At 47.8% G+C, this 15,041-nt stretch overlaps 1 protein-coding gene across 15 annotated transcripts in view; it reads left to right on the top strand.

Moving 5' to 3' along the window:
* Nucleotides 1-7,536, top strand: part of SEC31A (SEC31 homolog A, COPII coat complex component) — a 39,678-nt gene extending 32,142 nt beyond the window's left edge. For all 15 annotated transcript variants that reach the window (XM_053941782.1, XM_053941781.1, XM_053941779.1 and 12 more), the window contains 5 exons: nt 1,021-1,079; nt 2,935-3,207; nt 3,601-3,720; nt 5,838-5,909; nt 6,785-7,536. In XM_053941782.1, coding sequence (XP_053797757.1) covers nt 1,021-1,079; nt 2,935-3,207; nt 3,601-3,720; nt 5,838-5,909; nt 6,785-6,964 — 704 coding nt within the window. In that variant the 3' untranslated portion in view covers nt 6,965-7,536. The remainder of the gene's footprint in view (nt 1-1,020; nt 1,080-2,934; nt 3,208-3,600; nt 3,721-5,837; nt 5,910-6,784) is intronic.
* The last annotated feature ends 7,505 nt before the right edge of the window (nt 7,537-15,041 follow it).

Genomic DNA, 15,041 nt, shown 5'->3' with positions numbered 1-15,041 from the left:
TGAAAGGGGTTTTGAATAGCTTTTCATTTACCCCTTTAACATGCTCTGGATGTGGAGTTTGCTTGACAGAAGCCTGGGAGCAAATGAAATTTCAGATAAATTGAGCAAATTCTGCAGTAATGTTAACCTGTGCTGTTTAAGGTAAATTCATCATCTCCTAAGTGAAAAACACTGTGGTGAAAAAGTCCATTGAGCAGGGATTTGGTTTTGTTGGCTTTTTGTGGCTTTGTGCAATAAATCCTGATTACTTGGGGCAGCCGTGGTAATGCCTGGGTGCAATGCCATGGGCCCAATTCCATGTGCTCCATGAGGAGCTCTTCCTACTGCACTGATGGGAGCTTTGGGGTGCAAATCTCACAGCTGCAGGGGGCTTGCTTTCTTGGGAGAACAGAAATCTTCTGTGCTTCCTGTTTCAAACAAATCATCCCTGGTACAGAAAGCCAGATTTTTCCACCTTGCTCAAGCAGCTCTGCTCTGCTCTGGGGATGCAAAGCACCCAAAACCATGCTGTAGCTGGCAGGGGAAAGCTGGGTTTACAGCTCTTTTGTGATTCCAAGGTGACTGGCCTGAAATGCTTAAGGCCTCTTATGCCTCTTCTTTTTTTTTTGTGGTGTTTTGTGTGGTGTGGCTGGGGAACTTTATGTACAAATGTCGTGGATAAGCTCTCTTCACATATACAGTCTGTGTAGCAGAGCTTTTTGGGGCATGGTAGGCCCTCTTCAAAGGCATATCTGCTCAAAGCTCTTTTTTCCTGCAAGAAAAGAACAAGTTAATTATTAGGTTATTAGCTTGGGAACAGTTGGTCAAGGTCCCAAACTTTGCCCAGTGGGCGTGGAGCCCACAGGGTCTGATGGCAGGGATGTTGGGAGGCTCTGGCTGGCACAGGAGATGTTCTGGCCCTCAGGGAAGGGCAGAGGAACAGGCAGGTCAGGGCAGGCTCTGCCAGCAGAGCCTGCTCAAAGCAGGCTGTAAGTACCTTCTTCCCAGGTACTTACAGTCTCTGTTCTCTTTCTGTCCCAGGGCCTCAGAATGGCTGGAATGACCCTCCCACCCTCAACAGAGCTGCCAAGAAGAAGAAGGTACTCTAGGAAGTCCTACCTCAACACAACTGAGTGCTGATCCCTTGAAAAACAACAGTTTTTCCTGGGAAACTTGTTGGCAGGAGAAGGGAAGAGAAGGGTTAGCAACAAACAAAAGCTGCATCTCATGAGCAGAAATGGCCTTTATGTCTCTCTAATATGCATTATCCCTCTCAAAATGTCCTAGCCTCTAAAGAGATGGTGGGTTTTTGTTGAAGTTGTGGTTGCTAATAACAACATTGTTTGTGGTTTGAAGCAAATACTTCCAACTGTGTTTTCATCTGCAGTTTTCATCAGCAGAGTTTTGCAGGAGATGATACTTAGGCAAAATAAGGAGGCTGTGCAAATTGTTATAGATTATTGACATTGCTGGAGCTGAAAGCAATTTATCCTGATTAAGGGTCTGACCCTGAGAGATCTGTTGAGAGTAAGACAATTTTCATTATGGAGATAATGTAGTTTTACAAAATGGATTTAAATTGCAGCAGGGCAGGATAACTGGGAACACTTGGCACGGAGCAGAGCGAGCCTTTTCATCCCCTGGTGCTGCTGTAGCCTGGAGTATCTCCACAGCAGTCAGTGTTATCCACCACTCTGACCCTGGGAGGCAAGAGTTAGTCTGGAGCATGTAAAGATGTGGGGAGAACAAAACATTAGAGCAGCCAAGATAAGGTCTGGGTGAAGGCAAAGGCAGAAGTCTTCTTTACCCTTTGGGTTTTGGTCTCTGCAGTTCAAGGTGAAGAAGCTTTTGGAGGCTGGATAGAGAGCTCTTAGTGTCAGAATAACTGCTGGAGCAGAGAGCTCAAGAAGCAGCCTTCTGCACACGGGGCTCTTGCTACTTCTGTCATGTGTGTGTCACAGCCAGAATTTCTGCCAGAGCCAAGGCTTGCGGGTTGGCTCCTTCTAAATGAGGAATGTGTTTGTTGCAGTCTCTCTTGAGTATTTAACAAATCTGTCAGTCATGTTTCTATGTTTGTTTCCCTTCTGTCCAGTCTGAGGGGTGGTTTAGGATATTATAAAATGACTCACCACATGGACTGTTATAAAAGAGAAGAAATATCTGGCATTTCAAGCCACAATTTTCAGCTGTTTTCCTCCTAACTTAGAACTTATTCACCACTCAAAAGTTTATTGCTTGGATTAATTTATTTTATAATTGACTTTGTTGCTGGATTGGGAATTTTTTTTTTCCATGCACACCTGAAGAAATGTGCACATTCCCATGGATGCCCTTTCTGTTGTTTTGATTCCTGCATGATGTGTAGTAGAGGCCAGTAGCTCATTTTGTTGTTTCTTCCCTCTACCAAATGTTTGTGAAACCCCCCCTGTGTAAAGACTGGCAGATGCTCAAGGATGAATCTGAAATGCCCTGGTAATCTGCCTTAGTGCAGACCTGTGTGCCAGAAGCTTGAAAGGCTTTCAGAAGCTTTACTGGGGCATGTTGCTGGCTGTGACCTACGTACTGTACTGCGTGGACAAAAATACACCCTTGAAAGTGAGACACAAAAGTCTAAATATAATGACCCAATAGTAAGAATAGATGCAGGTGTGGGTTAGTTTTCTCTTCTAATAGTGCTGGTCTGCCAAACCTGTGGTTTGGAGGGAGAGTGGCTCTGATTTGAGGTGGCTGCACTCAGCTCTTGTGGCCAGGGGCAAGCTGGGCTGCACCAAGGCGCATACCGTGCAGCCAGAGGGATGGGTTTGGTCAGCCAGAGTGAAATTCTGTGTTGTCTGCCCCTGTTATTTCTGTGTCCAGCACTCCCAGTTACTGAGGTTTGGGAAGTCAGTAAGAGCTGGGTGTTGTGCTATGCCTGCAGCAACCACAGCAACATAAATGCCCTGCTTTTTTCCCCAGGTCCCTGACAACTTCCTGCCCCCGGTGCCCATCACGTCCCCCATCATGAACCCGCTGGCGGACCCGCAGTCTCAGATGCAGCAGCCCCAGGCTCCAGCACCGCCCAGCAGTGCCCCCAGCTTCCAGCCTCCACACCTCCCTGCAGGGCAGATGGTGCTGCAGGGTGGCTTCCAGCCTGCTGCCCAGCCCCTGGGGCCATCCACCATGCCACCCACTGTTTCCAAACCCAGCACGGAGGGGGCCCCGGGGGCCCCGATCGGCAATGCCATCCAGGTAATGTAGTAGCCCCAGCACTGCATGGGTTTGCTTGTCCATCAGTAGAGCCTGCCAGGCAGGATCCTGCTGTCCAGGCTTTCCTTGTAGCCACAAAGTGTACTGTGGAGTTTCTAGGCACTGGCTTTGTACCATGCTGGCGTTTTGCTACTGTAATCTCCACCTAGATGGCACTAATCCTATAGTCAGTGTGGGCCAACAAGCTGCTTCCTTCTGCAACTTTCACAGCTTCCCAGAGGGAGCAACAGCAGATGCTGGTAAAGTCACCTCCACACACCCACAGGGAAGAAATAGGAGCTGTGCCAAGCTAGGCAATAATGCCAGTTGGTTTAGCTGAAAACAACATGTGGGCACAGTGACCTGGAGAAGCCTCACCTGTTCTCTGTTGCTCAGCATGTGCAGGCACTGCCAACAGAGAAGATCACCAAGAAGCCCATCCCTGAGGAGCACCTTATTCTGAAGACTACGTTTGAAGCTCTCATCCAGAGGTGCCTGCTGTCTGCCTCCGATCCGGTAGGTGATTTCTGTGACTTGTGATTTCTGATAACAAACTCATTTCAAAGGGAAACAGCAGTTGCCTGGGAAAGGGATGGTTAACAGCTTTAACACAACCACTGGGAGCTGGATAGGGAAAACATTTCCCATGGCAGCCAGTACCTCATAAATGAGCTATCCCTCCCAAAGCTGCTCATTTATTTCTGATGGCCAGTAAATAACATGCCACTGCAAAGCCCAGGTGCTGACTGTTCAGCTCGTGCCTGCCACATGCTAAAAGGTGGTGCTGGTGGCATGCAGAGGGCTTTGTGCACTGAATTTGCTTGGTCAGCAACACAGACTCGTGCTCTTGTCGGTTCAGTATCACACAACTGCTCAAAATCCTTTATTTAAAGGCTGTGGAGTGCATAAATATGTGTGTGTGTCTGTGTTTGTATGTATATATAGTGTATTCTGCATTCCCTTTGACCTTTTCTTCCTCTTAAGTGCCCCTTCCCCCAGACAGACGGAGACGACAAAAGCATTCCACTCGTACCTGCACCTGGGGATTGCTTTTCTGCTCTGCCAATACATTTTGCTTGCTTCTTGTTAAGTCTCTCTGATTTTTTTAGGCAGTGAAAGTGTTTCAGCCCACGGAGACAAGAGACACCACCCTGACTGTACACATCAGTTGTTGTCAGAGCAAATACAGGCACTGCTCAGCTATTACATTCTAAAGGGGAAAATGGGAACAGGACCCAAAGAGCGAGGGGAACACCCAGTTTGCACTTCTGCCAAATTGCTTTGGCTGGAGAGCTATCTTGCTGTTTCCTAGACACAATTTATTCCTCTCTGTCCTAGCTGGCCATCTGCAAAATAAAAGTAGCATGTGCACCTTTTCATGGGTTTTGAAACAAGTGTTCTGTGGTCATGCATCTGAGAGTCAGGCAGTCCAAAGGAGCTGAGCTGGGGGTTTCTTAGCTGCTCCTCTTGGGGTACTTTTTCCTTAGATATCTCAATTCCTTGATGATGTAACTGCTGCTGAGGCGTTTTCTGCATGTGACCCAAGATCCATGTGCTGTGTTCGCCTTTATGCCATCTGAACAGCTTTCCCTAATTTCTAGCACAGCAAGCAGCCAGCAGTTGGTCTTCACCCTTGAGCTAGAGCATTTCCCACAGGCTTTATTTTCTCCAGGCAGTTACTTAATCCAGAGAAACATTTCCACTTGCCAGGGAAAACGGTGGTTATCCTAAGTGAAGATGGATTGATGCACAGACTGATTTAGGAGGAAATTCCATTACTCCTGTGCACTGATGCCATTTCTGCTGCTGTTGACCAGCAGCTTTTTTGTGCTCCTGCAATTGTAACCTTGATGCTTTATTTCTGTTTTATTACTCTGGACCAAAATCTACAATTTTAGATGTTGTTTTAATAAAAAAAAAGTGGATGAAAATTCATTTCTACAGCAGCTGCAGCCCCAGGTGAAATGTATTGGGGTTATTTTAAGGGCCTTTGGTGGCAAAATAATTCCAGGCACACCAGTGAGAGGTTTACTTTATAAAAGCCATGGAAGCACAAAGTGTCTGTAAGGACAGATTGGGTTAGGCTATTAGTTTTTCTGTTGAGACTAAAAACTTAGACAAACTGCTGGCTTTGCTATTCATGTGAGGAAAAATATAATCAGGATTTGCCATAAATGATGGCTGAGTTTTGCACACTTAGAAATGGAGAATCTGCATGTGCCCTTAAGCTCTCACTAGTGTTGCTGGATACTTCATTCGAGTAATAATTTTATCCAGTTATCACTATGCTTTTTCAGTGAACCATAGGAAAAAAAATTGTGTTGCAACTCAGAATTGTCGCTTTTCTTATCAGCTGTGCCAGTGGGGTTTGCAAATGACCAGTGTAGAGGTGCACCTCTACAGTTTTCTATTTTCTGTAGACAGCTGAAGTGTTTACATGTGGAGAACTACAGTCATGTGGTCTTTGCTAGCAAAATCAGGGGAGAAGAGTACAGGACAAAGAATCCAAATGATGTGTTAGGAAAATGTTGAGAAAGGAATTTGATGTGCTGCATGGACCTGTTTGCAATGATATCAGATTGGTCTGGGATTCTAAAAATCGCTGTCCTTTGATGCATTTATTTGTCTTGCAGCAAACCAAGAGGAAACTGGATGATGCAAATAAACGCCTGGAGTTTCTGTATGACAAACTTAGGGAACAGACAGTAAGTTCTGTTTTACTTCCCCCCATCCCTCAGTCACGTATGGCCAGTGACCTCACTGGTGCAGTACTACTTCTGCAGTATGTAGCAGGTGCTCATTTTTTCTTTGGAAGTGTGCTCCACATCCGTTTATTGGAAGTTTGCATGGGTTTCTTAGAAAACAGCCAGTTTTTGTGCTTGGCCCCACATGCCTGTGCAGACTTCACAGTGTTGTTTTGGGGTCGTGTCATGAGTTTTATGGTGCTGTGCAGAGGCTGTGCTCAGCCAAAGAGCAGAGCCCCTTGTAGCAGGAAATGAGACACACAGCTGGGGTCAAAACAGAACCCAGGGGACTTCAATTTTGGAAGCTCAGTGACTTCACTGGAAGGCAGATGTGCAAGTACTTTTGAAGATCTGGTAATTTTTCCAAAGCCTTCCAGGAGGCTTTGGCAGAATAAAGGACTGTGCTTAAATGTCTTAGTACCTTAAGATTAGAGTGATGTAATCCTCTTGTCAAGGCCAAGTTTGCTGAGCAATCAACCTTACCCAAAGGCAAAAAGCTCAGTAGGTTTTTCTGGTGTCAGGAGTGTGTCACAGCAGGTCTCCCAGCCCAGGGAAGTGCATCCAGGGGCTGGCAGGGAAGGCTTGCAGGGCATAGCAATACTGCAGAGAAGGTCCATTCTGGTTGAAGTCTGTTGTTAGACTTCCCAGTGACTGTTCCCAGTGTGGTGCAGCTCTGAAGATGGCTGCCCAAATAAAGGAGCTAAGTGCTACACCTTCCCGAGAGCCAAGTGCCACGCTCAGAATTTCTTTTTCAAGTTCTTTTTCTAGTTTTTCTAGTTCTTTTTCTAGCTTTTCTTTTCCTTTGTGCTGATCTGCCTTGCCTGCCTTCCTTGCAGCTCTCTCCAACCATCATTAGTGGCTTGCACAACATCGTGAAGAGCATCGAGACCCGCAACTACCAGGAGGGACTGAACATCCACACGCACATCGTCAGCACCAGCAACTTCAGCGAGACCTCTGCTTTCATGCCAGTCCTCAAGGTTGTCCTCACCCAGGCCAATAAGCTGGGGGTGTGAGGTGGCCCCACACTTGCAGAGAGCCCTGGTGGTTGCTTTCCCAAAGAGAAGTGCGTTTCTACGGCAGACATGCGGGAAATGGACCAAACGCTCGTCCTCACAGCATGGCGCGGTAGAGCTGACAAATGGCATTACACTCTCCCTGCAAAGTACCTGGTTCTAGAAGGGCTGTGGAGCCCTGGTGCTTTTCTTCTTATTTTAATCCTTTTCCCCATCCCTAACGATTCTCATCTACCAATAGGATATTTAATGGATGATGTCCCACGTCGTCAATTTTTAGGTGCATGTTACGCTGCTAAACAGTGGCTTTTAATAACAGATATATGCGTTGAAACGACAAGGTAGGTTGTGTATTGGACCCTAAAACAGGTTATTCCCTTCCACCCCACTGTTCCTTATCCACCAGATTAAAAGCAGTCTGATCATGTTACAAGTGTATTTGGTCTTTCATTTTATGAAGCTGCTTGCAGTTCTGTTACTACAATTTACATGTTAAATAGCTTAATTGTGCACTGGGGCAAATGAGTAAAATAAAAGCTAATGTGATATTTTCAATAAATGTAAATTTATTACAGTTTGTCTTTATGAAGTGCAGTGCAGGGATTTTGATCTGGAGTACAGCGGGGCTGCTTTCTGTTGTGTCCTGGGCATGAGAATACTTTTGTTTTTCCTCTTTTTATCACTAAAGGGTCTGTGTAGGACACAGAAAGATCAACAGTTGGAAGAAATGTCTGGGTTTGGGAAACAAAAGAGGCAGTTTTGCATTGAAACAACCTAAAGTATCAGTGCTTGTGGAATGTAGATTTGGCAGAGCATACTGCAAGAAATAATAACAGTGTAAATCACTGCTGGCTTCTGTGAATTCAAACAGATTTGTTAGGCAAAACACTTTTATTTCCTTTCCAGCATTTTCTTACTTCATAAGCTTTTAAAATTGGTGAATACAAGGCTTCAGCTTGGAGTTACCTTATTCCAGGAGTTTAAACAACACTTGGAGTAAAATTTTTGATCTAGTTTATAGGTTTCTAAGCAGTGTTACAAGTATTCTTGTATAAATGTACTTACAGCAGTGTATTCAGCACCCTTGTGTCTTGATTCAAGGTAGAAAAGAAGTTTTATCAGAACACATTCAAAGGTAAACAAAAATAAAATAAATTTAAAAAAAACAACCCTCAGGGTGAAAAGCAGCTGTGCTGGGCTGGCCTCTGCTTTCTGTGATGCACTGCTCAGCAAGGAAAAGAATAAGCAATCTCAGTACTTCAGGACCAAACCTGCAGATAATTTTTTTTTATTTATAAATAAATAATAAAAACTAAAATAATAAAGTTTTTTTTATTTATAAATTATAATTTAGGTAATGCTAAAGGAATTCAGGAGCTGGCCTTGCATATATTCTCCCTGAGTTTTTGGGAGTTCTTGACATGGAGCAGGAGTGGTGGCATGCACTGGCACTTGTGAAGGGCCGGCAGATGTTTCATATTTTGGGAAGCTGGCTGTTTCTGGCAGTGACAACTGGGGAGACTGATGTTGATGGCAGAAGGGCATGCCCTCCAGTAGGTACAGGGTGGTGGGCAAAAGCACTGCTGTAAATTGGAAGCTCATAAGTTGGGAACAAGAGCAGCAGGATGTGAGAGTAATTAGCTGGGACTATCCCTGTGTAAGATATGGCTTGGTGAAAATTAAGGAGTGCTTAATGACACAAACCTTCATGAGACTTGCATCCATGTCAAAGAGGATGCCAAATCAGAAGGGACTCAGCAAGGCACACATGCCAGAGACAGGACTGAAAAGTTTATTTAATAGGAAGAAGTTAAATAAATTTTGCCTGTTCCCCTTGTGAAGAGCACAAGGGAATCAGGTTGTTTGGAGCTAGAGAGCAGTGTTGCATGAGAACAAATGTGCTATGAGCTGGCCAGGTGTAGGTTTGGTCTGGAAATTGAAATGATCGAAAATGAGACCACCAGATAAGAGAAATGAGGAGAGGTTTTGAGGTGATAGCATCCTAAGAGTACCCTGATGTTGCACCATGGCCTGGACACTGTCAGCAATGGAGCAATCTCCTCTCCTTGCTGAAACAAAAGCTGTCTTCCACCTCAGCCATTGTCAGGAAAGCTGCACTGCCCGAGAGCGTAACAGGAGTGGATGCAAAAATCTGCTACTTCTCTCCTGAGAGCAGCTGAGATGAATTATCGGTTATGCTGCCGTCTGTTCATATCTTCAAGGAATGCCAAGCAATTAGCCACCCATCTGATGGGATAAATGCAAATGGCCATCTTCATTTACAGAAGGCAATGAAGTCCTGCCAAGATATGCTGGTGAAATAATTTGGCCCCAAATAGCCTAATTTTGATCTCACTGAGTGAGAAGGGATTTATACCTTTGTAACACCAACCAAGCTGCTCCTCTTTGCAGCCACCCAAGGCTGCAGAATTCTAAGAAGGGATGGAAGGAAATTCAAGGATCTATTCAGAGAGCAGCATAGGTGTTACCTGATGGCAGCTGACATGAGGAGGTACCTTGCTACTTCAGTGGCCACCATCCAAGCAAAAGGGCCAGCAGGAAAGGGCAGAGTTAATGCAGTTGTGTCCTATTTGCTGAAAACAGGTGGGGATGTAACAGCAGCAATGCTGCAGAGAGGCCTGGCTGCAGGCAGGACATCCAAGTTAAACGCTCGAGTGAAAACCTTTCTGTGCTTGTACAGCTCTGTAATGGATTTGCTTTGGTTTTGCTGGCAGAGGTCCGAGGTCAGCATTAGGCATTAGGCATGAATGTTGGAGATTGTCTTTAATTGCTGCTGCCTTTCTAGCCTGTGCTCAGTGTACCTCGGATTTTTCCTGTGTTGCGCCTTCCGGATCATGCAGTTCCCAAACATAAATTGGGAATGCGAGTTTACTGCGTAGTGTTTCACTGTGCTTTCTCTGCCCAGAAGGAAGCATGTGCTCGGCTGACTGGGCTAATGAGAGACAAGGGACAGGGGTCTTGCTGCCAGAGCTGTTTCCCCAAAAAGCTATGGAGGGGAGGGGGCATGTTTTGGGAAGCATGGCAGAGCCAGCATGCAGAGCAGTGGCACCACTGGTACTTGGCTTCAGCAGCACCAGCCCCAGCTGGATCATTAGCCCAGCCCCTTTACGCCTGAGAGGGGAAACAGAGGAGATCCTGAGTCAGATATTTCCCCTCCCCACTACCTGCCATCCCACATGGCTCCACACCCCAAAGTGTTCGTTGTTCTGAGGCATCCATGGCAAAGGCAGAGCAGCAGGTCTAGAGGCAGGCAGGGCTCAAAGCGAAAGGGGAATCCAGCCAAACATCTGCCACCAACTGACAGCACCTCCCCTGCAGGGAATGCTGAGTGTCCTGTTGAGGTTTTGAGCAGAGTTGCTCAGCCTTGAACAAGGGCCAAGGCCATTGCCAGAGAATACTGAAGAATGTAATAAATACTGTCCTGATACCAGGAACAGTTTCAGCACGTCCAGCCCCAAACGGGTAATCTCCCAGCCTTGACTTGCTGTGTACTGGGTTGATCATTCCCATGTTTCCTCTGGAGATCCTGCAGATCAAACAGATACATCACCAAATGGCCAGTCAGCGTGGATGTATGGATACATTTAATGTAATCCTCACTCAAAAGAGGATGAACTGATTAAAATTCCTCTGAGCTTTAGAGCTGCAAGTTATCCAGAAGAGCATCTAATTAGGAGAGGATTTATTAAAAAGGCAGCTGCAGCTGACCTCACCCAGTAAGTTTGGGTGCTGTTTGTCCCCTGTGCCTGGACAGCACACAGAAGGCTTCTTGAGAAATTGTTGCACAAATTCTTTGCCAGGTACAGAAGAAGCACTTCAATTCACAAACGTTGATCACATATTCCTTGTCCCTCTGATGTTTAAGGCTTTGTTTCCTTCTTTACTTAAAGTGCTCGTTTGAACAATGCTTTGGGATCATTATTTTTCATGGCAAGAGAAAAGAAAAAAAAAAAAAAAAAGAAAGGCCACTGTTGACAACATTAAATAGGTCTGCACTGAAATGTGATGGTAGCAGGCAGGATTGAGAACCATTAAAATATACTCAATGTTCCCACGAACCATTCACCGCCTTTCATCACCACTGCCCTCTTTCTTTCTTCCAGGCAGAGGATTCTAGAAGACTGTTTAAAATATATCAAAAACAATCTTGGATCTAATGATATGCTCTCTGCTGATTCAGTTGCCTCAGGAGGTGTAGTTAGTAATTAATAAGCTCCTCAGACTAATGTGCTTGGTAGCAATATCACTCATTAAGCCACGCTCTGCTGGGTCCAGGCCCATCAGGAGTCGAAGCCAGTGCTGCGCCGAGACCCATTTGGGATGGAGGTGAGCTAGTGTCTGCCTGCCTGCCCCTGCCACACCACTCTCAAACCCTGGCAAAACCCTCCCTCTGACCTCCTTTGGGTGGCTTTCTAAGGCAGGAAATTGCCAGGTCACATAACTGGAGAAGGACAAATAAATTCTGGAGCTATGCAACACTAAGGGTCAGTTTTTGCTGTTGCTGAAACCTTTGTGATAATAAAATCGTGGAGATACAAAGGCTTTCAGGCCCTTCTCAGTCTCAGCTCCAGAGGAGCTTGGCTCACCCCAGTGAGGCAGAGAGCCTCTAGGCTTCATGTTACTTGTCAGTGAGGATTTTTGATGGCACAGGCATCCACCTGACAAGCTGCTGCTGTGCCCACACAGGCACTGACACACAGAGCACATCATGCAAGGGCCATTTGCAGCTGTGAGTGGATTGCCCCGCGCTTCTCCCTGCCAAGTGAGGAAAGAAAACAGGCTTTGTCTAAGGGGCAGTGCCTAACTCCAGCAGCAGTGCTGAACCCTGAACCCCTGCAAGTCCAGGATGTTTTCTGCTGGGACAGGAAGCTCCACAAGATTTAGGTCCTTGTCCTTTGTTCTCACATTGGTTGTCGGACACTCGGTTGTGCTGGCAGAGTTACCTATAACCTCCTTCCTCCCAGCAACACAGAAGTATCTTTGTGGCCCAGAGACAGCTGCCCCCATCAGCAGTGGGAATCTGCCAGCGAGGTATTCCCAGGCTGGTGTCCAGGGCAGCATTTCACACCTCGGTGCAGATGATGGATGAGCCCTCTCTCAGTGGCGAGGCTGAGAGGATGTGCCATCACTTGTGGGGTGCACTGAAGCACTACTCAGAGCCTGTGCCAGTGTGTTCAGCAACCTGGTGCAGCATTTCAGGCAGGTTCAGAAAGGCAGGCTCAGCCCAGGGGGAATCACACTCCTGCCTGCTTCCTGCGACTGGATTTGAGTCTGTAGTCCAGCCCTCTCAGCCAGCAGTGAGATTTAAGCAAGAACTGTGTGAGGCAGACGGCACAGTGAGATCATTTGAAGTCGGTGCACAAGACGGGAACAAGAACTACAGACAGATCCCCTGGACCACAGCTCAGTGCCAGGTGCCCCTTTCACCTGCACAGAAAAGGCATTGTTGCAGCACTGGAGGCCAAACTCAGCAAGCAGATGGACAGGCATGACAACAGAAAGTCCAGCTGGAATTGCCAGCTAAGGCAAGATGTGCAGACAAGAGGGAGGCTGTCATCTTCCTCTTAAAACGCTGCCTTGAGTTCTCCCTTTCAGCTCGTCTGCATGCACCATTGGGTACAGCAGACAAAACCAAGTTGTTTCCAGATCTCTGAACTACACTCACAAGTTGTTTTTTTTTTTTTTCTTCCAGACTTGCACATCCTTCGCTTTTAAAAATATGAACTCAGGAATGTTTCTTGAGAAAATCTCCTTTTAACTCTGTTGCTGTTTTGGTTGCGGCTCCCCAGGTTTTTTTTTCTCTAGGCAATTCTGGCTCACTGAATGTTTTCCAATTTTTTTTTTTTTTTTTTTTACCAAGGGAAGTAGGATTCAGATTTGCAAAATCTTTTCTTTGCATTTCTGGGTACTAGCAAGGCCTTCATCTGAAAGTTCAGACCTCTCTCTGTGACACATAATCCTGACACTGTGATTTGTGTAGCCAGGTACCTTTATTTAAGAGAGTAGATGTTTTCGCAGCATCATGTCCCAAAACATGCTGCTTCCCACAGCCACTGCAGTGATCCTGGGACAAATGCTGATGCTGTCACCGAGTTGCCACTGCCCAAGCAGTGATTTCTGGGAGCAGGGGAACAGTGATGGGCTCCACGCATGGGGAATGACACCGTGCAATGACATTCTCAAACGGGGATACTTCGGTCTGCCTTGGGCTTCCTCTGCTCCTCCATCAGGACCAGCAGCTCCATGAGCATTAGGGACTGCTCTGGAGCCATCTGGGCTGGGTACCACATAATATCCCCCTTACAGTTTTGCTGCAGCACTTGCCCAGCTTTCTCTGCATGCAGCCAACTTCACTTGGAGAGGGGCACGAGGACTTCTCCACAGAAGTTACCTGACAGTGTCACCCTAGGCATCAGCAATCTGTACACCCAGAGGACCAGTGGCCACAGCAGAGCATTTTTCATGTCATCTTTGTTCACCTGCTTTCCCTGCTGCCTTGGCTACTCTGTAAGCAAACTGCTGGGAGCCAGAGATAAATGTGGGGTGTGAAACTTACGGTCTTGTGTTCAGCGGCTCACAGAGGGAACCTTCACAGATGTGTTCATCAGTGACTCGAATTAGCTGGAAATCTGGCAAAGCAATTTCTATGTGTTTGCCTCTTGCCAGGGTGGCAGGAATGTCTGTGGAAGGCAGCTAGGAGGCTTCAGTGCCACTTGCATCTGCACAAGCATACAGGACTGACATCTGTCCTGTGCCATGCCTTAACAGTCTGCAAAAACAGGTCAGGATGAATGGTTACATCCTGCCTTTTCAGGGGGGTGTGCTCCCTGGGTCACCCTACTTCCTTGCTGCCTGGCAGCATTCCCATTTCATTCACCTTGAACCCTGATATTCCTGCCTTAAACACTCAGGGCATCCTATCCGTGGTGTGCAGAGGTGAGCTTGGGCTCTGCAGGTTCCTTCTGTGTGGTGTGGGGGCTTCTTCCTGCTCTCAGGCACCAAGACATGGAAAAATCATTGAAGGGATGGAATCTTCTCTCCTGCCTGCCCCCAGCATCGGAGTCCAAACAGGAGGATGAGTATCACGTATTAGATCAGTAGTAGGCACACATGAAATAAGCCTGACAGTTGACCTTGGGCACCTGGAGGAGGTCAGGGCAGGAAAGCACAGCGCAAGTTAAATCACCTTCTTCTGCGGTCCTGGTGCAGCAAGTGAAGGACATGGCAAGCTGTAAATCATGGAAAATCTGGTCCCAACAGGGCAGAGGGCTGCTGGTACTCCCGGGCTCGCTCCCTTCTTCCCTCCAGTCCTCCCAGGAGCATTCAGCACCGAACAAAATCCACCACGGGCAAACGTTTTATCTGGAATCAGTGTCTGGTTCCCACCTAATGACTTCAACCCTCTGTGTGCTGCTTGTGCAGGATGCTCTTGCTCCGCGGCAGGTGAAGCACCCCGCTAGTACCAGCGAGCTGCTTTCCGCCTGCCGCTCCTCCGGGCCACCCCTGTGCCACCGCCTGCCATTGACAACGCCCACCCTGGCATCCCCGCTGCCCCGGGATCCTTTCTCTCCCGCACAGCAGGCAGCGGGAGGTCGCGGCAGCACGGTGGGGACACAGGGGGCGGCGCCCCCCCCCCGAAACCACACCGGAGCGCTACAACAATGCCGCTCCATCCGCGGCGGGACGGGGCAAACACCAAGCGAGGCAGCTCCGCGCTCGGCTGCGCGCTGCCGACAGCTTGCTGCCTGTCTGCGCGCTTGTTTTCAGCGCCCACCTTGTCACTCCCAGGCAGGAAACTTTACCCACCACGTCTCCCACACCGGCACCCCTCTAGCGCCAGCGGCATCTTTTACTCTGACGGCACCACCTCCCAGAATTAAACGCCACCTTTGTCTCCGGCCAGCCGGCGGGAGCGCCGCGCACGGGCAGCGGGGCCGCGCCGCCGCGGGGGCGCGCCGGGAGGCGGCCGCGGGCGGGGCCGGAGCGGCGGCCGGGGCGGAGCGGGCGGCCCGGGGCCACCATTGGCTGTCGCTATGCGGTGCCCGCGGCCGCCCCC

This window comes from Vidua chalybeata, chromosome 4 (assembly GCF_026979565.1).
Source record: "Vidua chalybeata isolate OUT-0048 chromosome 4, bVidCha1 merged haplotype, whole genome shotgun sequence".
Taxonomy (NCBI): Eukaryota; Metazoa; Chordata; class Aves; order Passeriformes; family Viduidae; genus Vidua; species Vidua chalybeata.
The sequence above is the reverse complement of the archived record's forward strand: the minus strand, read 5'-3'. Positions and strand labels throughout refer to the sequence as shown.